The following is a 23806-nucleotide window of genomic DNA, read 5'->3' on the forward strand; positions in this document are numbered from 1 at the left end:
AATTAAATGGCACTCTTGCTTTATTCTTCCACCCTAATGGAAGCATTTCCTGCAATTCAGGACTTCTAAATCCATAGAGGCTAATTTGTGGGGACAGGAATGAGATTCCCCAAATTCATCACTGGAAGTGGTGCTAAGCAGTGCTTCTCTTGCTTTCATTGCTCCACCCCCAGACCCATGTATTCTACCTATCAGAGACCCGGCACCATGTAATAGTCATTCGTGTAAGTCACTCACTCTATCCTTGAGCCAGACACCTAGCTTTACAGAGTATCATCTCCAAGTTAACACTTCATCTGCACAATCAAAAGTCACCTGGTTTTGTCAGACTGAAAGCTTCTAGGTTCCATGGGACCAATAGATCCCATAGACATGTGTTGAATTCTCCCCTTCTTTAACTATGAAGTGAGTCCTTTGTACAAATGCAGGGTTTTATGGTATTTTGTGTTAATGAATCAGACATTGTCTAAACCCTCAGTTCTTTCAAAGCCTGTAAGCAGGAAAGACAGCCCGTACTCAGAATGTCTCAATTTCTGCCCAGATGAATCACTCCCACTTTTACAGTAGATGGGATCTAATGTAACCATTTGTTACATACTGGCTGTTGGTCTCCTCAAAAAGTGGTACCATCCTAGGGGCTCAGCATTGCTCTGTTGCTGGTAGTTAGTTATTCAGCTATGGTTAAATAAGCCATCCTAGTTTACCGATAGGAAAAAAATGTTAATAGCTTCAATGCTACTATCGATGCCAAGAACTATCATTATGCCATCTATTCCAGTGATGGCATTTTCATTGCCAGTAATGGAGAAGTGATGTAGATTCAAAACCCCCTTTAACATCTGCTTTCCAGGACTGCTCCAATTTTCAGTAGTTGTTAGGTTCTTCTGATAATGAATTCTGAAGTGGAGATTCATATGCAGGTCATTGATAGGGAATGTTTTCAGGAACAACATCCGTAATGGAGTGAGGGGAGTAGGGCACTCAGAAGGAGAAGTTGAACTGCAACACAGCAGCAACAGAAGCCTCCCTCACCTGATCCCTTGTAAAGGTCTGAAGCTGGGCTAGTTTTTTCATAAATGTCCCAAATTGAGACAAGGGTCTAGAAGCTTTGTACATTAGCATCAACCATTCATGAGGTTTGCTCCTGGAGGTGAGGATAATATTAGCAAGGCAGCTTACTTTGGCAGGAGGGTAATTCCTGAGAAGGGACTTGGCTGTGAGCTATCAATAGACAACACTTCTGACAGTTGGATAAGGATTAGTGCCTCAGTCCTAAAGAGGCACTTGGGCAGTGCTCACAGCATCCAATAAAGCCTGAGTTCTATAATTCTTTATTTGAATTTTATTTCTCACAAATATATGTTTGTCACACTGAAATTTTATACAGAAATGTATGTACTGAGGTAAGTTGCTATTGTTTTTCAACTTACATGTAGGATCTGTTAGGAAAAACACCTACGACATGATTTTGACACTATTTATGCACCAGTAAGAAATACGGCCCAAGATTTTGTTGGATGCATTTTCACTGTTGGTTATATTCTTATCTTAAAACACCTTGTAGGCTTGCATTAGTAGACGTGTGTTTCTAATGTTCTGTAGACATGAGCAGAAAAGACCCTTAGGAGCTTACATGGGCATCCAACCCAAGACCATGGTCTCATAAACAGAGTACTCAAAACACCTAGGCTAAATAGTCTTAGACTTGCATAATAATGAAGATGTAATAACGTATTTTAGAGCCATGTATAGAATTTGATTTTTTAATGATTATTTGGCTTAACTCAATTTTATCCTTGAGTAGGAGAAAACATTTTTAAGAGGAAGATAGTTTTTAAACTTTTTACCCTTTTCAAACAAATGTTTATTTAGACAGAGAGAGAGCAAGAGAGAGCAGGGGGGGGGCAGAAAAAGAGAAAGAGAGAATGAGAGAGAGAATCCCAAGCAGGCTCTACACTGACAGTACCAAGCCTGATGCAGGGCTTGATCTCATGAACAATGAAACTATGATCTGAGCCAAAATCAAGAGTCAGATGCTTAACCAACTGAGCCACCCAGGAGCTCCTAAACTTTTTATCATTGAATCCTGTGTTTAAACTGGGAATTAGTAATTTTAGCCTTAGGATGATTTAAAAGCAAACAAACAAACAAACAAAACAGAAACAAAGACAAACTGAAGTTGAGAAGAAACAAATATATTTAATGAAATGTAACTATCCATTGTTAGTGCTTATAGATCATCATTATATGACCTTCTTTTCAACTTTTGGTAAAAATAATATATATTAAGCTCTCACCCAAAAGTCATTTTAGTACTAAATGCACATTACAATGTATGCATTTGGGGGCATTATTTTTTAACATATTTTCCAAGGTCTTATGCACTGATAACACATTTGATCAAATAGCGTCAGTTTTGCAAATACTGTGTCTACTTGATGGCCATGTGAAGCCCTGGTGGTTTTTTTTTCCTCACAAGATATATTCCTCAAGAACTTGTGAATACATTCTTTATAAAAGGGTTCTTGTATAATGATACAAAAAGTGATTGCTAGTGCTAATACTTTTGGTTGATACCACTCTGCAATCATTATTTCCAATAAAAATGATTGACTGTCTAAGTGGTTGACATAAGGAGTGAAACATTCTGTTTATTGCTATTGCCATTGTTGGACTAGCCCATGGGCACTGCAGCTACAAGGTTTGTTATGTGAGAAAGGATGTGCTTCTCCAGAAATATAACAATAAAATCACTTTGCATTCATCCAGAATGTTAGTTTCAAAAGCAGATAAAAATCCCAATATTTTTCAGATTATGGAGGTAAATTCATTATGGAATTTAAATTTAAGCCCAGCTGTCCTAACTTTTAGATGTATCTTTCTATTAATTAATATAAGTAAATAATATTAACAATTATGTTTCTAGAAATCTGTATAGGCAAATCAATGTACTCTATCAAACTGTCTTAGAATTCAAAAGGAAATACATATACCAAAGTGAGTCTAAAAGATTTTTTTTTAAATCCAGTGTACTAAAAACATAATGTATTTATAGCACTTGGTCCTTATGGGAAATTATTTGACAGTTAAAAATCCCTTTAAAAAATTGAAAACTTCAATATTAAAGAATTAGTTTCCAATTGCTGCATGACAAATTACCACAAACTTAGCAGCTTAAAATAATACCCATTTATTCTTTCACGGTTCGGTAGGTAGAAGTCCAGGTGGGCTTGGTTGAGTACTTTGCTTAGGGTCCAATGAGACAGAAATCGAGATAGTGACTATGCTACAGCCCCTCACATACAGTCTTTTTCCAGATTATCTAGGTTGTTAACAGAATTCAGTTTCATTTGGTTATAGGACTATGGTCTGTGTTTCCTTGCTGGCTGTTGGCTAGAGACTATTTTCAGCTTTTCTAGAGGCTACCAACATTCCTTCTCAAGAGGATTCCTACATCCCCAAAACTAGCAAGACACCTGAAGTTCTTCATGTGCTTCAAATCTCTCTGAGGTCCCCTGCTGACACCAACCAGAAAAGAAGTTATCTGTTTTAAAAGACTCATATGATTCTATTAGGCCCACCTGGGTAATTATCCCATTTTAGGTCAGCACTGCCTATGGCATAACACAATTACAGGAGTAATAGCTCAACATATTCACAGGTTCTGGAGGTTAGGATAGGACATATTTGGGGGCCACCATTTTGCCTACCACTATTAAAATCAGAAATAAAAAATGAATTTAAGAAAAATGCTAGATTGGTTTTCAAAACACACTTTGTTGATTAGAATTTCACTGATGAATCAAAGTTTGCTCTTTTTTTTTTAAATTTTTTTTTCAACGTTTATTTATTTTTTGGGACAGAGAGAGACAGAGCATGAACGAGGGAGGGGCAGAGAGAGAGGGAGACACAGAATCGGAAACAGGCTTCAGGCTCTGAGCCATCAGCCCAGAGCCCGACGCGGGGCTCAAACTCACTGACCGCGAGATCGTGACCTGGCTGAAGTCGGACGCTTAACTGACTGCGCCACCCAGGCGCCCCCAAAGTTTGCTCTTAAAACCAAAGACCTTAACTCTAAAAGGAAATCTTTAACTTTACCTCTTTGCCCTCAAAAGCTAGAAATGAAATCAAGAGGACATTTTTATTGCATGCTGTTACTATTTTCAGAATATAAACACATAGCCAAAAAGACACATCATTTAAAACTTAGTTGTGCTTTGCATTCGACCAAGTGCTTTAAGAGATGTTTCCTCTTAAATTGATAAAATACATAGTTTCTGTGTTCTGTGATAATTTATTTTAACTCCTCTGTGGGTAAGCTTTCTACACTCACTGTTTCTTCTTATGTAGGATGCATTTAAGTACAGATATTTAATTAATTAAAAATCTGGCGATTTGAAGATTTCTTGTCAATCACTGAATAACATTTACACTTGAATATATGGTTTTCTGGGCTTCTTAGCACATCAGAACTCTTGAGTCCAAAATACCAGCATAGCAAGCAGTATTCACCAGAAGTGGTATGACTAAGATTTTACTATTGACAGTATCCAACCAAGAAGGCAGGTATTCAGGAGACACATATCACATGAAATATCGTTAAATGTCTATCCTGTCACTTATGTTGGCACACACTCAAAATTGTGCCCCTTAAAACTTTTGATGGAAATCTTATCCAAAAGCAAGTTAGGAAATTGTATTGTTGGAGCAATTTTAAATGTTTGAGAGAACTTGATGATTTAGCCCACACTTAAAATCTAATGTCCTACAAAAACAAATACCACCTGATCTCTCTTATATGTGGGACCTAGAACACAAAGACAATGAACAAACAATGCTAAAAACAAAAACAGACCCATAAATGCAGAGAACAGAGGAGATGGGAGGAGGGGGGTGGGCAGAATAGGTCAAGGGAAGTGGGAAATACAGGCTTCCAGTTATGGAAGGAGTAAGTCATGAGGATCAAAGGTACAGCATAGGGAATATAGTCAGTGGTTCTATAATAGCATTGTACGGTGACAGTAGCTACAGTTGTGGTGTGTATAGCATGACTTAGAGTTGTCCACTCCCTATCTTGTACACCTGAAACTAATGTTACATTGGAGGTCAGTTGTACTTCAATAAAAAATAAATAAATCTAAGGTCTTAGAAGGCACCTATGAGGAATAAAGCTATGAACCTTCCTTAATGTGTCAGCTTAAAGGTATATATATATATATATATATATATATATATATATATATATATACACATACACACACACGTCTGGTTTGGATTTTGTTAATGTTTTTTTCATTTTGAGAGAGAGAGAGAGAGAGAGAGAGAGAGAGAGTCAGAGAATCCCAAGCAGGCTCCTGTACTGTAAGTACAGAACCTGATGTAGGGCTTGAACTCGCAAAACATGAGATCATGAGAGTCTGATGCTTAATGGACTAAGCCACCTAGGCACCCCTAGTCTGGACGTTTCTAAAACAAACACAGCTCAGAGCACCTACATGGCTCAGTCAGTTAAGTATCTGCCTTTGACTCATGTCATGACCCCATGATTTGTGAGTTGGAGCCCTACATTGGGCTCTCTGCTGTCAGCTGGCTTTGAATCCTTTGTGCCCCAGTCTCTCTCTTCCCCCTCCCCACTCTCTCTCTCTCCATAATAAGCTTTAAAACAAACACAGAAAGTAACCGTTTTTAAAGGCTATTTGATAGATTTACCATATTCTCTAATTGGGAAAATTTACATATTTTAGAAGGCTGTTTACCTTACTATTCGAATTGCTTTGAATTTGAGATGAATGCTAGGGGGACAGAAAAGCTAAGAGATTAAAACCCTTCTGGTTGAAAGAGACCATGTTTCCAAGTCCAAAGGGGGAAAAGAAATAGACTGTGTTTATTCAATCAACATTGTCAACCACCACACATCTACCACATCTTTGTGAGGCATATTTATATAAATTTTGAACATGTCATTAACTTTTTCCTTATGACTCTTTAAAAGTTTGCATTTTCTTTATTTTAATATTCTCCATAATGTTTTTTTCTTCTTTCTCAAGTCACAGATATTTTACATTTTCCAGTGAGAAATGTAACACTAGGTATGACATTTTTCTTCTTTGTATGTTTTTCGTCTTGTAGGTGGTTTGCAAGATACTTCACATAATCCATGCTCTTCCTCTATGGGTGGTCTGAAATGTTGTACTTACTTTGCTTGCAATACTAAACTACACTTCTATTTAGTTGAATATATATAGTCTTATTGAAACAAAGGATTGGATATTTCTCTAGAAAACAAGAGATTCATGAAAAATATAAAATAGCAATGATTTACGTTTGCATATAGAAAATTAGTATGTGCTTAAGTTTCAGTGGCGGACAATTCTGTCCTGTAATTCTCTAACAGTATCCCAGTTTTGTTCAGATATTTAAATGGTCAACAAAGCTCTCAGGGAGGTCTAATCTTCTCACAGGTCTGGGAAATGAATTACAGTTGGTTACAAGCATGATATTTCAATCTTCTGCACCAGTGATTATATTCAGAATAGGCATATGACACAGTTCTAGCTAATGATATGAGGAAGTCTGCTGAGTGCCTCTGGGAAAACTTTCCTTTCCTGAAAGACTGAAGTGTTGCAGAAGGAAGGGATTTATTCTGCCCAGCACCTTTCTGCCTGCAGGGTGTATTACTCTCGGAGGATTTGAAAGAAATTCCAATAATAGAGATCTAGAGCCAAGGCAACTTTCAGCCACTGAGCCAACAGCAGCCCACTTCCAGACTTCATACATATGAAAATACTTTACAGTTCACTATGTTCCTTGCAGCCAAAAGCATTCCTGATTGAAATAGTTGTTTTTCATTTTGCTTTCATTTTTGTCCATCTTACCAGCATATTTCTGAAGGTAATGGATTTGAGCCCTGCTTTTGAGGTAGTAAGTGAAAAGTTGCTTACCAAATTAAAGAAAAGGAAAAGTACTTCTAAGTTGGAAAAAAAACTCTATAATTTTAATTCATTACTATTTATGGATATATTAACATATGTAAATTTGGAACTTCACACTTCAAACCAGTATTTATACTATAAAAACTAGCAAGCACCTAATTTAGAATGCTGTAGGAGAAATATATATTTATGTTTATATGTGGCCACCTAGTTGAGCATTGCCTCTTTGATTTGTCGATGTTAGCTACAGTTGTTACACGATTGATTCAGCTATGTGATACTTCAAAATATCCCTGAGGTGGCTATATAGAATATAGACATGTGCAGAACTAGCTATCCTGTTGATCAGGTTGAACAGGCAGACTTTATTTTTTATACATAAGCAAGCATATCTTTTTAAAAAGAAATTGTGCATTATATATGTTTTTCTTTTTTTAATTAAAAAAATGTTAACATTTATTCAATTTTGAGAGACAGAGACAGATTGTGATTGGGGAATGGGCAGAGAGAGAGGGAAACACAATCTGAAGCAGGCTCAAGGCTCTGTGCTGACAGCATGAACTGTGAGATCATGACCTCAGCTGAAGTTGGATGCTTAACCGACTGAGCCACCCAGATGCCCCCATATATGTTTTTCTGAGCAGAACTTCCCAGGAATGTCACAGCTAATAGATTGCAAATGTGTTGGCATATTGAGTTCTTCAGGACCCTGGGGTGGCCAGAGTCCCTGAATGAATCACTTCAACAGCAAACTCTGTCCTTTATTTACATTAGTATGCCTTATAAATAGCATCATTGTCAATGTGTGTCATGAATTCTCTCATGAAGCACAGTTGGAGGGCTATATAATTCAATATATGGGTAAGAATACATCTTCTTTAAATTAATTATGTGTGATAAGAAAAGAGGATTCAACATTCTTAGGCTTTGTAGGATATTTTAGTGAATTAAAGTCAGATGTATTCAAAGTGGTCAAAATGGTCATAAGAACGTATGCATATTGCTAAAATAATGCTTTCCAGTTTATCCACTGGGTCACTCAGATGTCTCAGTATTTACTGAGTGTTAAAATGTTTGCTAAAAAGGTGATACAAAGGAATATTTGGTATAATTACTGGGTTGAAAGATATTAAGTAGCCAACAATTTAACACCTCTCCACATTTTCAAGGCAACTATGATGGCTGATAAATTTAGAACTGCTTGTTTGTTTATAAGAATTTTAAATATTTTTAGTATCATTTTATCCATTTTCCCAACTAAAAATTATCAGCCCACCATATTAATACTGATTATTCCTTGTTTTTTCTCTTTCTTTGCCTTCAACGTTACTTGCAGGAAAAAGCTACTTGAAATTATATATTTTTCCAGGTACTTAACTCATTTTGACATTTTTTTACAAGTCTGGCAATATTCAGGACTCTACATTTATTGATTTCTGCATCCTAGAACTTTATGAAATAACTTTTGAAAACAATAAAGTAGCCTTATATTGTTAGGATATTGGAAATACACTAAGAACTGCTTGAGACTCATAAAACAAGAATACCTCACTTTCTATCATAGACTTTCACAGCAATTACATAAGGCAAAACATTTTTTTTTTGAAAAAAGGTATTTCTGTTTGCATGGTATTCAAATGATAGCAGTGGACAGTTATAATTGCCCAAAGGGAGTGGATCTCAATTTTGAAGGTAATTGCACATCTTAACAAATATTAGGCATTATACTTTCCAGGATTACATTTCATTGACAGGGAGATTTTGGAGGAGAGAAGAGTTGGTTGGCTATATTAGTTTTCTGTGGCTTCTGTAACAAATTACTACAGACTTGGTGATTTAAACAACAGGAATTTATTTTCTTTTAGTTCTGGAGTCCAGAAGTCTGAAATCAGTATCACTGAACTGAAATCAGGGTTCACATTATCTCTAGAGGCTCTAGGGGAAAATCCCATCCTTGCTTCTTTCAGATTCTGGTAGCTGCTAAGATTCCTTGGCTTGTGGACACATCACAACTATCTTCAAGCCCGGCACCTTCAAATCTTACTCTGTTCTATTCACATTGTTTATTTATTTGTGTGTGTATAAAATATTCATCTGCCTCCAATAAGGGTATATGTGATTACATTGGTCCCACCTAGATAATCCAAGATTATCCAAGATAATCCCCTTTAAAAAATTTTTAATTTAATAACATCTGCAAAACTTTTTCCTTCCTTCCTGTTTTCCTTCCTTCCTTCCTTCCTTCCTTCCTTCCTCCCTCCCTCCCTCCCTCCCTCCCTCCCTCCCTCCCTCCTTTCCTCCCTTCCTTCTTGGATATATAAAGTGATATTAATGGGTGCCAGAGATTGGGATGTTAATAACTTTGCGAGGTCAGTTTCTCCGTCTACCATCTTATGTGTGGGGAGCAGGGGAACAGCAAAGTAATGAAATAAAGACATATTACATATATGATCTAAAGTTTTCAAATTCACATGATACTAGTTTTTTTAAATGCATTATAATACCATCTTGACTTGATCTTCAAATACGAGAACACCACAACTAGAGGCAATTTCATTTACTTTAAGCATTATTGGGCTATTCCAAGAAACTTCAATACAGGGCAAAACACTCTTATTAGAGTTCTTTATGATTTCTAAAACCAATGAGGTTGACTTTTAAATTATTTGACTTTTAAATTATTTTCTGATTAGACAAATACTGATTTTCATGTCACTTTTAAGCACAAGTAGTGATGATTACGTGACAGTAAAACAGAAGTTGCCTTTTTAATAGTTTGAGTAAAGAGTTTTTTCTCATCATTATTACTTTATAATCTATGCATTACACATCAACATCTTCAAACCCAAAATATAAACAAATATCATCAAATAAAATCATTATTTGATTCTTAAACTGTACAAATTTCAGATTGTAAAACTATAGATTGGGATTTTTAAAGTTATATTAGCCTTGCAAATCTCTTATTTGCATACATCAATTAGAGTGTTCCTATATAGCTTGATTGATTTTTATTCAGGATCAGAAGGCCTTTTATAGGAATTCTCCTAGTTTCATGGCTGCATATATCTGTATGAAATATTTTCAATGAGTTAAAATTCATCACATATTGATGTCTTTGTGCTAAGTGAGTATTATTGTTTTTTTCAATCAAAGGAATTATTTTCTACTTTTTGCTTCAAGAAGAATAGAATACCTTTGGGGATACTGCTTTTATTTGGAGGTGCATAAAATTTAATAGCCATGTTTATATGTTCATTAAAATAACGGCCATTGGATGTTCTAACATTTATAGTCTGTCTTAGAAATAGTCTGTGTAACCAAAATATTTTCAGGTATGATTTAATATGTCAAACTAAACTAAATATTTTAAGGAAATGGTGCCAAATTTATAGGAACCGATCAAAATAGAATAAGAGAAGAAGAAAAATGTTAATTAATACAGAATTAGTTAAATCATAGTTTATCATTGAATTGACATCTATGTTGTGGAATATTCAAGGTGACTTTTTAATTAAGTAGAAAAAATGAGGTAACAATATAAAGCAAGATCCCTGTTTAATTTAAACACATATGATACCAGTGATTATATCTAAGTATGGTATTTTCCAAATTTATCTTTTCTGTTCACAGTATTAAATATTTTTTACAATAAGAAATTTCTGTAATTGGAAGGAAAACATAGTAAATCTTATTTTAGAATGAACTAAAAATCTTTAAAATATCTAAGTAACTATAAAATCACATGGAAGTTTAATCATATGATACTAGCATTGGTAAAAAGTGAGAAGGTGGAAATCTGCCTTCCTCTATGATCAGCAGCATGATGTATGATTAGAGTTGGATTTCTATCCAGTTCTGGCTAATTAACTGATCAGAGCCTTCATTCCTGGTCAACTAGAAATCGTAATAACAGTGTATTTTTATGTAGGTATTTCTCTTAGGGACAAGTTTTTATAGCATAGCATAGATATAACAGGATTTTTTAATTAGAAGACAGAATTTAAATCATAAAGCAGCCTATCCCTGGTCATAAAATGATCGAGAATTAGGAAATAAGCTCCTTTCTGTGAGCCACTTTTGCTTTTTTTTTATCATAACAATGAACGAGGAATTGATGAGTATACCTAAGCAGATTAAATCATACCTGTGTTGAAGATGATAAAATGAAGCTAAAACGTAGTTAACTTTGAACAAAAAATGAATATAGTCTAATCATGTTGACAAAGGATATTTGTTTTATGATTATACATTTATATTTATTAAAACATCTGGTTGTTAATAATTCTAAACCCTTGCTTAAAGGAGTTGTTTTTAAGATATGATCTACTATATAATGCTTCTTAGGAATACTTCTAACACAGTTTATCAGCATGGAGCACATTATTCCTTTCATATTAGCAGCATCATATCAGTAATGTTGGTGAGCTGATAGGAGTTTTGCTTCCTACTAAAAGTAATCATTCCTGAAAACATTCCTATAGATCACATCAACTGCATATCAGTGATAAATAAAAATCATTTTAGAGGATCAACTTAGTTATATCCTTGTAATGTTTCTCTGCAGCATCTATTATAGTCCCTTGCATCCAGCTGGTGCTTAATAAATGTGAACTGATACACTGACTCAACTCCTTTTCTAATTAAGCACTTAGGGCATCATGTGCCCACTGATTGAAGTGCACTACTGTCTTTCTTCATCTTCTAATCATTAAGGTAATATTACTGAATAATGGTTTTCTAAATTGTAATTTTTAAGAGAAAGTCACTAATATAATTTAGTCCATTTATATATGTTTGCACATACATTCTTTCTTTCTCTCTCTCCCTCCCTCTCCTCTCTATATGTACACACCATACCAGCTATATTTGTGGTATACACAAAAGAGTCTCTGCCCTCATGGAGTTCACAATCCATCTGTAACCTAAATATATTGAAGGAAGAGAGGAGGGGAGGGGAAAGAAAGGAAACAATGAAATAGTTTGTAGGAAAGATGCTCTTCAAGGGTCCAAGCAAAATTATTTTCATATATAAAATTTTCAAAAGTGTAAATTATGGTGAAACATAATTAGAAATCTATTATAATGTATTACATAATTAGAATGTAGTTATTACTCAATGTTTTGCCCAGTAACATTTTGCATGAAAAATCGTCTAGTATCAAAAAGATGCCTAAACAAATACAAAAATATTTCCTTTGAAAAATTGCAATATTCTTTACTAATATAATATTCCAATATGTTTTACTCTGTCTAGAAATACAAGAAAAAAAATAGAAAGCCAGATAAATCACAAATTTAAATCTCCATTTCAAGGAATGCTTCCTTCTGAACGTTAATGGGCACCTCTTTTTTCCTGAGATTGATTTTAGAATCATTGTGAATTAGTGAGAAAGATAAGAAAGCCTTTTGTCTTAAATAATTGCCTCCTTTTCCCAGAATTTTTGTGGAAGAAATTATTTTGCAAATACAATGCCATAAAGATTCCAGTTTTCCTCAAAATAATTTATCTATGAAAAAGTTGTATCTGTGTATGTGTACATGGAAACGTGAAAAACTAATGCTAAAATCCATATGCTTTGTGTATGTTAAATATACTTTATAATTCAAACAAAATGCAGACTTTAATTTAGAAAGCTTCAATGCAAGAGATAGAGGTAGAAAAGCACTGTCAGTGTCATTAGGTGTGACTCATTATTTTCCAATAAAATGTTTATGAGCCTTTTAGTCTGAAGCTCTACCTTCCTAATTATTATGTAACCATGGCTTGTAATAGCACCATGTCTGTGGATCTGGCCAGTATTTTTGCCTGTCATGATTGACAGCCTTAACTAATTTTTATCTTACACAGCTAATGTGATTTCATCATTAGAGTCACAACTACAACAGGGAAACCATGATGATTCAATTACTTTTCAGCTGATGATTTTTACCATTTAGCTGGAGATTCAAGTTAAATCAGCTTCTCAAATGGTCCACTTAGTGCTACAGAAATCAGCCCTTAAAGAATGATTTTCATCATACAATGGAATTTTTCTATTACCACAGATATCTCAGAGTTGTTCCTTTTTTTTTTTTAACCTGAAACATAAAATACCAGATTTTTTTTTCACAAGAAAAGATGAGGCTAAAGAAAAATTAGTTTTATAGCAGAAAACTATAAGGAAGGTGACATCTGGCAAGTGTGATACTTTGTTATCCTGTTAGGTTATCTCTCCTAGGCAGGATATTATTTTTAATTATATTTAAACTGAGCAATGGTCAATTATATCACATCAACTGTAGCTGTAGCAACTAGGAAAAAGTACAGATATTCATACTCTTAAATAATTATGACGAGTAATTTTAAGAACAGTGTGAAAAATAGGGTTTAATTGATAAGAGTCATTCATAGGCCAAATTACAAGGGGATGCAAAATCTACATTTAAGAAATAAGACAAAATTCAGTTGGAGAAGCTTTGATTTAGGCAAACGCCAGCTACTAAAATGAGAAAAGCAAGTATAGAAAATAAGTAAAAAGAGGAGAATGAAGAAGAGGGGGTAGAAGTTAAATGAGAGAAAGTTAATGAATAAAGTTAAATGTGATAAAGCCTTGCCTTTGGAATAATACAGGAATTACTCCCTATAGCGTAGTGTGAGTTTCTATATTTATTAAAGGGGCTGCACCACTAAAGGTGATAATTGTCTTCTGTAAATCTTTAATGATGTAGAGTCCACTGTGAGACTAACTGGTTTGTAATAAAGTATATGATGAAATGAAAATGATACCAGTAAGTGCAAAGATATGGAAAAAAGTATTTGTGATGTTCCATCTAGACATATCCTTCTAAATTATTCTGACTGAAAAGTTGTTACTAACAAATACTATAAAAACAGCTCATAAACAAGATATAGAATGCTTTATAATTATGTAGGGTACTAAGTCATAAATAATAAATTATAGTTTTAGTGAAATTAAATGGAGAAAGGTTTGTTTCATAAAGTGCCATTGATATATCGATATTAGCATTATTGTATCAAAAAAGAACAGTCTAGAAAAGAATATTCAAAGAAAACAGGTTCTAGACTGCAAGTTCAATCAGATAGAAGGATGTTTTACATTAATGAGGAAAGTATATTTTTAATATCCTAAGGAGATTTAAAAAATTGAGGATTTCTGTTCTATTATGTAAAGAAGTGTTTGGGAAGCCTGGGTAACTCAGTCAGTTAAGTATCCAACTCTTCATTTAGGATCTGGTCATGCTCTGATGGTTCATGAGATTGAGCTCTGCATCAGGCTCTGTGCTGACATCGTGGAACATGCTTGGGATTCTCTCTCCCACTCTCTGCCTCTCTCCAGAATGCCTGCTCTCTCTCTCTTTCTCTAAATAAATAAAAATAAATAATAAATAAAACTAATATAAAAATAAGTAAAAATAAATACAACTAATATAAAAATACATTAAAAAGAAGTAGGAATATAATAATAAAATTGCAACATGTAGCAAGAACTCAAATACTGACTATTTTCAAACACCCTGTCATTCCATCTTTATATAAACCATGTGTGTTTGCTACTAATACTCAGGCTATTTTACATTTGAGTAATCTAAAGTATAGTGAGACCATAAGACTTGAAAATAGCCACAGGGGTCCCAAGTGACAGAGCTTGACTTTGGGTCCCAAATTCTTAACCTCTCTGTGCTCTTCGTTTGCTTGTGACCCATTATCTTAACTATCCTTCATAAAATTATTCATTTTGGTGACTAAAACATAAAATTTCAGCTTGATTTTTTAAACCAAGCTTAGGTAAGCTAAGAAAGTATAAATGATGCCTAAATTAATCTGGATGAAAAATCCAAATTCTTATTATGTATTCAAAATACAATATTGAAGTAGTGACTATGACATGTATACCTCATGGATGTGCATACATTTACAGTATTTAAAGACCTTACAATATAATTTCAATTGGAAACCTACAGAATTGACATTATTTAATGCCCCGTCAGAATGTATGCCTACCAATGACAAAGTTTTTCAGAAATATTTAGTATATGTAATACAGTATGTTTCATAAATTCTTACCAAATATTTCACTTATTCTGCTACTTTGGCTTTTAGAAAATAGTGCTTATTTAGCTTCCCATTCTAAATAAGGTGGGGGAAGTGTATCGGCATGAACAAAGGAGGATAAAACACTTTAATCAGTCATTCTTTTATTCTTTTTATAGTTACTTAAATCAAGTCACTGGAAACTATAGACACTTTTAATTTTTTTTCTTACCTTGTTACCTTAAAAGTATGACCCAACACTTGATTGTATATCTAAAACTTAGATCCAAATCTGTCAGAGTCAAATAAATCTAGGTTTGTAGTTTTTATTTTTAATTGTGAGGTGAATTTACCCTTTGCAATGCTGAAAACTTAGATATTAATTAGATCTTTGTTTTAGAATTAACATTTCTTGCCACAGCCTGTTTAGCTTTCCAACCCTACTTCTAGTCCCCAGCCCTCACCTCATACAGACTCTTAAACTGCTTCTTTTGTCTTGAACCATTTAGTTGACTGCTCTTACTTTATTCTCACTGAACAATGTACATAGTTAGCAGTTAGGTAAATCCATCACTGGGAAAACATCTGAGTCACTATTTATTATTACATAAACTCACAATGCAGGGTTCTTATTCCTCACACCACATATATGATCATAGTATTCTCATAAAAATCAGGTCTGGGAGGGGAGAATGGTTTCTCCATCTGAAACCAGTAAAATCTTCTCATTCTTCCATTGATTTGCAAAATACTTTCTGAATACCTATTTTGTGCAAAGTACAAAGTTAACAACTTAGGGGTATAAACATACATTTCAAAAAACCCCCTTTCGCAGGGAGCTTATTGGGCATTGGAGGAAAATATACACATAATTAGAAGACATTCGGAATGAAATTAAGGCATGCAAGATCCCATTGGAGCACTAAGCAAGAGCAAGTCAATTCTGATTGGTTATCACTCAGGAAGTGATATTTAAATTGTCCTTTGGTGAAAAACAAAGTAGTGATAGGTGGTAAAAAGAATACCTAGGGAAGAGAAAAATTATTAAAGGGTAGATGGATAATACACAAAATGGCACAGAAGTGAAAAAATAGCTTTCTGTGTATATTGAACAGCAAGTAATCTCATGTGTCTGTAATCCATAACGACTTAAGCAATGAACCGAGACATGTGTCTCAAAAAATAAAATGGTACAAAATCATAGAGGTTCTTGAACTGTGAAATAAAAATTTTGGAATGCACCATTTAAAGAATGGGGGCCATTTGTATTTATTTAGTAGAGAAATGGCATGATACCCTCTTGTCTTATTCTGTATAGTTCACACCTGTTGTTTTCTTTGTTTATAGCACTTTTCTTCAGAGCACTTATAACCATCCATACTTTTATTTGGCAAAGTCCACAAATTAGCTTGTTTCACCCCTTCTGTTAAGCTTTGTGAAACTACTTTTCTTGGGATACTTTTTATACTTCCCCCATTTTCTTCCTTGTGCTCAAAGTATACATCTTTTTATGATCCTTATAATTATCTCTTTTCTTCTCTTTCTCCATCACTTGACTTGAATTCAGGGAGAATTTATCATTGGTCTTTGTATCCTCAGTGCCCTTTTAGCATGTTGCCCTCTAGGTGGTTAATACATTTCAGTTGAATGAATGCTCAAAAATATATCTTGGTAAGAAAAAATTGACATCAGTGAGGAAAGCACACTGAATAGCCAACAGAGTAAAATAAGAGATAATATCTCAATGGTCACTGTATTGGGAGATTATAAGAAAATAAAAGAAGAAAGTGAAGAGAGAAAGGAAAGGAGGAAACAAACAAACAAAAATATACAGCTGTTTAGATGGGACAGAGGCATGGGACTGAGTTGAAAATGACACCAAATAACTTGGAGAAAGCTTGTACATTATCACGCATGGGGTTGATTTTGCTAAAGGAAGATAGGAATTTCTTTTTTTTTTAATTTAAGTTTATTTATTTATTTTGAGAGAGAGAGAGAGAGAGAGAGAGAGAGAGCACACAAGCAGGAGAGGGGCAGAGAGAAGGAGAGAAAGAATCTCAAGCAGGCTCCACACTGTCAGTGCAGAACCCGATGTGGGGCTTGAACCCATGAACAGCGAGATCATGACCTGAGCCAAACCAAGAGTCAGAGGCTTAACCAGAGGCTCCTGAGCCACCCAGGAGCTTCTTTTTGATGGTTTTATTTGATATATCTATTGGAGCATCCAGGTTTTTTTGGGGGGGGATGTCTGGAAAACATAATAATCCCACCTCAAAACATAAATATGGGCTACTCTATCTTTTGTGTAAAAGCCTAAAAGTTATCCCTAAGCAAGTTCAGGCTACTATGAAGCCATAATAGTGAGGAAAAAAAGCAAAAATCAACAGAGAGATAAATGTACATCTCATCCTGTTCTTTAGAAGCAATATCTAACATTTTCCCCTAATCTTAAGATTTGGGTGTTCAAAAGTTTAAGTTCTATTTGAATCTTACTCAACTGATTCAAAATTAATTATATGTTATTTCTCTCTTGCTTTTCTGCAGTATGCTGTCTGGCTAGTCCTCTGGGTTACCTGGAATGTGTTTGTTATCTGCTTCTATTTGGAGGCTGGGGACCTCTCAAAGGTAATTTCCCATCTGATTTGCCTGAGTCATCAGTAGTGTGTTAACAAGCCTCTTCCTAAGTAAGTCAGAGTCTCCCCCTGCTCTTGTTGCTTAGATGCACCTCGAATGAAGGTAAATTGAAAGATGTCCTCATCTATATCTCTGCTTTTCTACCATGAAAGATATGTTTCAGCTTGTCACAAAGTGTGCTTTTATTATTTTAAGCCAAACCAGTATGAAATAATGATTATTACAGTGGCCATACTGTGTCTTTTAAAACATTGACTTAGGAGAAATTTCTGAAGCAAAATAGGAATTTTTTCAGAGATAAAATCCTAAAATTTTTGGAATCACCTCATTGCTCATTACTTTGCTAAAAGTTTTCTTGCTTGGACCCAAATAACAATGCAATAATTCAAATAATTAATGGACTAATGGACTATAGTTTAATAAAATTGTTACCAGAGAGATTTAATAAATTATATAAATGAATAAAATGTTCCAAAATAATATAGGAGAACCTTAAAATACTTGCTTTTCCACTTAGGTTTTTGTTTTTTTTTTTATGCTGTCCTCATGTGAGTGTGTTTATGTTTGCTTGTATATGCAAATTACCATCTTATTTCTAACATGAATGCTTTTACTATTGAAATACAGTAGTTTTTAGATCTCTAAAACCAGCATCTTTCTTCTATTAGAATGCAATTACTAGCAAATAAGCAAAATGAGATGATTCGTTCAAAGTCATAGTAAATTCATTCAAGTAGTAGTAAATCTTGCGTAGACACTTGACAGAGTTGCAAACTTGTCCTTCTTCATATTAACTTTTAAAGACAGACTGTTCTATAGCCTTTCCTTATTAGAGCATAAAAACCCTGAAAAGATGTTGACATTTTTAAAACCCAGAGATGATGACCTGCTTTAAAAGATTAAAGAGCTAAAAAGTGGCCAGGAAACACCCTTGCGGGGCTTTTATATCTCGGAGGGTAGGGGATGGGGATAGTCATAGTACACATTTATAATCTAGCTTACAGAAACTTCACAAAGCACTCTGAGTATTTGCAAGGATGTTTGTTATTTCCCTGTGATATGGCTTTATATCAAGTATAAATAATCTTGCTTATTTTGTTGAATGCCAAATGATGAAGGATAAAATAAGAGGGTGACATTATGGCATGAGATAGAACCAAGGCTTCTGGAACCTGTGGTTTTATGATCAGATTTTGGACAAGTCCTCACTGAGGTCTGTAAAATCTGCACTGGTAGATGGCATTTCTGTGACTCTTGCCAGGCATTGTCCTCCATACTCTTGGCAGCAGCTGGTCCTTACCAGAAATCTACTGTGACCAATGAAAAGAAATTGTTCAGGTGACTGTAGGAAGGACACAGACAAGATAGCTGCTTAAAACTCACATTTCCTCTGTACCAGAGAACCATACCTGCTTCCTAAGACCTGAATCACTTACCCAATTTATATATCCCCACTGCTGTATAATGCACTTTGTTCAAAGAAATTCCATACTAGAATGACTTCTCAATAATAATTTTAATTTTGAATAATCACCCTAAAAATAAACTGGTAGGCAGGTATTTAGGTATATTAGCTGAGTAACATGATCTGGCAGATCAGAGTTTACATATATATATATTTGAGCCAAGCTGGCTGTACAAATGTTCTGTAATTTTGCTCACTGCTCCACATGGTAACTGCAGGCACAGAATAAAGCTTGTGATCTCCTGACCTTGGACATGGGCATTGAAACCACAGCAAGGGCACATCCTAAAACATTGCAACTCAAGACTAAGAATTCTTCTAATGCATACGGGCAGGTAGTGTCTATCCCTTGGAAATGAAGTAGTTAATATTTCCTTTTCTTTTCATCTTATAAACCAAGGCAAGACTCTGCAGAGCCCATGAAAATTTAATAATTTTCTTTTAACAAATAATCTAAAGGAAAACCATAAAGGAAAGAGTTATATAGTTATCTGTACCAGATTTTTCCCTCCCTTTCCCACTCAAAGGATTTGAGAAAGGTGTGTTTATACCATTTAATTCTTTAGCTTCTGAAACTGCCTCACATTCTTCAAGTAATACAGTGCCAGAATGAAGCAATGTGATTGAAAAATGTACAGATATATGAAAACTCAAAAATGGGACTCCTGAAACTGTTGATAATACTTAGATTACAAAATATAAACTGTTTTTTCCTAACTCTACCAAAAATATAAAAATAGTTTGGCCATATGAGTGGGCCAGTTTGTTTGAGGCTGAGGGAGAAATATGGGAAATGGAATCAGGGAGAAAATTCTGTAGTCTTTTTACATGTGAAAGAAGTGTATTAATTTCCATAAAACATTTTGTAAATAGATGACATCTTCAGAACAAATATTGGCAAGAAGTGATAAAAAAGTAAAATATTAAGGCAACTTTAATTACTTGTTAGAGTTTAGAATTTTGTGTTGTCATTTCCCACAGTGTCTTTTCTGCTAAACTACATGTACTTTATAAGCAATACAGAGATTAGAGTCATTAACCAACCTAGTGTATATACTAAGCAAGAAATGGCTTATTTGCAATAATATGATACACAGGACTGACCTGTTTGATCTTCAGTTTCTCTAGTACCTATAGTTGCATAGGTAAAATATTTTGTTCATCCAAAATTCTGTGTAGGGGGACCTGGGTGGCTCAGTCAGTTAAGCGTCCAAATTTGGCACAGGTCATGATCTCACAGTTCTTGAGTTTGAGCCCCGAGTCAGGCTCTGTGCTGACATCTCAGAGCCTGGAGCCTGCTTCAGATTCCGTGTCTCCCTCTTCTCTCTGTTCCTCCCTCATTCATGCGCTGTCTCTCTCTGTCTCTCAAAAATAAATATTAAAAAAATTCTGTGTAAACCCAACATTATTATTAATCTATCAATTAATATATTTTAATTATTATTATGAGACATAGAGAAAATAAAACTAATCAAGCAGAGAAACTGCTTTTTAAAAATTTTATCTGAGAAATTAACAAAATAATGGGAATTAATGTAAAATAGTGCATGACATAACACCAAATAAGCATGTATATTGCATAATAATTATTTCCATGTTATTTACATTAATGATTTAGACACTAGTGTTAAAACTAAATAGCCTAATGCAACCTACATTGTGGTACTTCCTGGGTTGATATTTTAATACATGTTTTCTTAAAACACATAGATGACATTATGAAATAAGTTTTAAATAGTAATACATAGGGAAAATAGATAGTGGTCTTCTGGTTATCTGTAAAAATCTGTGTTTTGGTTTTTTTTTGGATGTGATACAATTATAAATTATTTCTGAGGCTGAAATTACGTTCTAACATTTTTGTTTATATGACTATTGAGCTCTTAGTTTCTACTTTTTATAATTTATGGGGCAATATTGGGGAATGATACACCTGTCTTTAGAAGTAAATTTACAGGGGCACCTGGGTGGCTCAGTCAGGTGGGTGTCCGACTTCAGCTCAGGTGATGATCTCACAGTCTGTCAGTTTGAGCCCCGCATTGGGGTCTGTGCTCACAGCTCAGAGCCTGGAGCCTGCTTCAGATTCTGTGTCTCCCTCTCTCTCTGCCCCTCCCCTGCTCATGCTCTATCTCTCTCGGTCTCAAAAATAAATAAAAACATTAAAAAATTAAAAAAAAAAGAAAGAAATGTACAGAGCATAAAGGAATAAGTTTATTTTACTTAACACAACCCAACTTGTTTGTGTTTTATCCTTTGAGAATCAGGATGCAGGTACATATCTCTCAGTCTTCATTATATTATCAGAAACTTACCTAGTTAAACATAACCTAAAGCAATTAATTATACCTAATGATACATCTGTTTCAGAATGAACACATTAGTAACTTCTAGAAAGGTGTCATATTTTAATAATTTTGATAGTTGCTTCTGAGATCTACATATAAATTTTCATTTTAATAATTTGATATATTAAAAAGCCATGTAAGCATATGGACTATTTAAGCTTTGGAGAATAGAATTGCACTCTTGCAAATATAAGAGACAAGGAGAAGATAAACTGTCACACACTGTAGGCAATAGGAAGCAAATCCTTAAAACCAGATGTAAGTATTATATGGAAAAATGCAGTATTGCAACAATCCCACTTTTATTTCTTCTGTAAAAAACGTATTCATTTAAAGAGGTCTCTGATATTTGGATATTTTCTGCTCAATGAAATCAGTGCTTACATCAAAATTTGCTTTTACAATTTTGTACAGAAAAAGAAAGGAATGGAAGGTATGGAAAGAAAGGTATGGAAAGGAATCTGCTATAATCATTTTTAATTTAATTAGCTCAACTTATTGGTTCAATCTGATAATTTATTCAAGACTAAATTTAACAAATATAAGGAGGAAAACTGAATCATTATTTTTTTTATTTTTCCTTTTCTTACTGTAAAATGTATATAGTCTAAGAAAACTTCAATTAACTATTACTAAACTAATTAGAAAAATGTTTACTTCCCAACCATCCAAGTAGATTTTGCTTTAGGATGTAGAATAAAATGTCCTACATGTTATTGAGAATTGAATATAATGTAATTTTGCCCGTCAAATAGAAATAAACCAACCTATTGTAATTTGGTAAGTCACTGCCTCTCTTCTCTTGTTTTTCCTTAATAGTGTATTGAATTAAGCTGCTTATTTTCTTACTTCTTCAGTTCTCTTTGCTTACTTTTCCACTTATTTTTAATACCCCTAAAGTGAGGAGTAAGGTCCTTGAAACTTCTTACTTCTCTGTCTACCTTCTTTCACTTGAAAATACCATCCACTGTTATAATTTAAATTATCATGTTTACACATATATCTACCAGATTTATATCTTCAATCCTGACTTTGTTGCTAAGTTAAAGTACCACATCTCCAACTTCCTGTTGGTATCATGTCAATTTCATTGTCATCTTAAATTTAAGATGTCCAAGAGTATTTTTCATTATCCCCGAAGAATCCAACTTTCTTAATTCACATCTTACTCAGAGAAGAAAATAAATGGCAAATTCTACTTTGAAAAATGTATAAAACAGAAAAAAATATTTTGGCAGAGGGGGTCGACAGAAATATTTATACATTGACTATGAGATGAAGCAAGAAATAGACTTTTTAAAAAAAGTATAGTGTTTGTGTGTGTACATTGTAACCTTCAGTCACCAACAAGTCATAAACAGTAAAAATCTCAAGTGATGATACTCTGGAAAGGTAAGAACCCCCAGAGATGAGCTGACATTTTAAAAATGCTGTGTGTTGGGGACATTTGCTGATTCTGATTAGGTAAGGAGGCTAAGAATCCAGGCTTGGAACCCATGGTTAATGATTTCTGGGATTTGTAATATCAGCATGGCTTTCAGGGAAAGGGCTTTGAGCATGTGGACAGTTTGTTGTTGTTGTTGTTGTTGTTGTTGTTGTTGTTAGGAAATCAGTGAATTCTATAAGACTAGAAATATAAATAGAAAAACTAAAAAAGCAGAGTAAAAAAAAAAAATTGGCAGTCTTACAAAATGGAGATGGAAGATAGGAGAAAGGCTCTATTGAATACCCTAGACTTAGAGTTGAGAAATCTAAAGTGAACTAGGGGCAAAGGAGATGTACAACATACTTTACCAGGGCTAAAATCCAGGCTCAACACAGCACAGCCCTTGATTAAAATAAAATAAGCTGATCAGCCATTGCTTCATCTGTTTCATTGAGGAGAAAGGGAAACACCTCAAGAGAAAGATAACATTATCTTAATCTTTACAATTTTTTTTTTTTTTTTTTTTTTGGTACATGATATCAGGCAATTAAAAATTGCAGGGCACCTGGGTGGCTCAGTCAGTTAAGCGTCCGACTTCGGCTCAGGTCATGATCTCACAGTTCGTGAGTTCGAGCCCCACATCGGGCTCTGTGCTGACAGCTCAGAGCCTGGAGCCTGCTTCACATTCTGTGTCTCCCTCTCTCTCTGCCCCTCCCCTGCTCATGCTGTGTCTCTCTCTGTCTCAAAAATAAATAAACATTAAAAAATATTAAAAAAAAATTCTATGCATGCTAAAAGAGAAAACCTCATTAATCAGGATGAAGAAAAAAACAGACAATTGAGACAGACCAACAGATGATGCAAATACTTCAATTACCTGATAAGGACTTAACAAAACCAATATGTTAAGGAAAATAATGGTCAAAAGTGGACATAAACTATTTAAAGAGGAAGAATTTACCCTCAAAG

The 23806-nt window shown here is 34.3% G+C and overlaps 1 protein-coding gene across 6 annotated transcripts in view; it reads left to right on the top strand.

The window, feature by feature from the left end:
• Positions 1 to 23806, top strand: part of NKAIN2 (sodium/potassium transporting ATPase interacting 2) — a 987104-nt gene that overhangs the window by 514809 nt on the left and 448489 nt on the right. For 5 of the 6 annotated variants that reach the window (XM_045057985.1, XM_045057984.1, XR_006598252.1 and 2 more), the window contains one exon: positions 17512 to 17592. The exons of the other annotated variant lie outside the window; for it this stretch is intronic. In XM_045057985.1, coding sequence (XP_044913920.1) covers positions 17512 to 17592 — 81 coding nt within the window. The remainder of the gene's footprint in view (positions 1 to 17511; positions 17593 to 23806) is intronic. 6 annotated transcript variants of the gene reach the window in all.

The sequence above is a fragment of the Felis catus genome, chromosome B2 (genome assembly GCF_018350175.1).
Source record: "Felis catus isolate Fca126 chromosome B2, F.catus_Fca126_mat1.0, whole genome shotgun sequence".
NCBI classification, from domain to species: Eukaryota; Metazoa; Chordata; class Mammalia; order Carnivora; family Felidae; genus Felis; species Felis catus.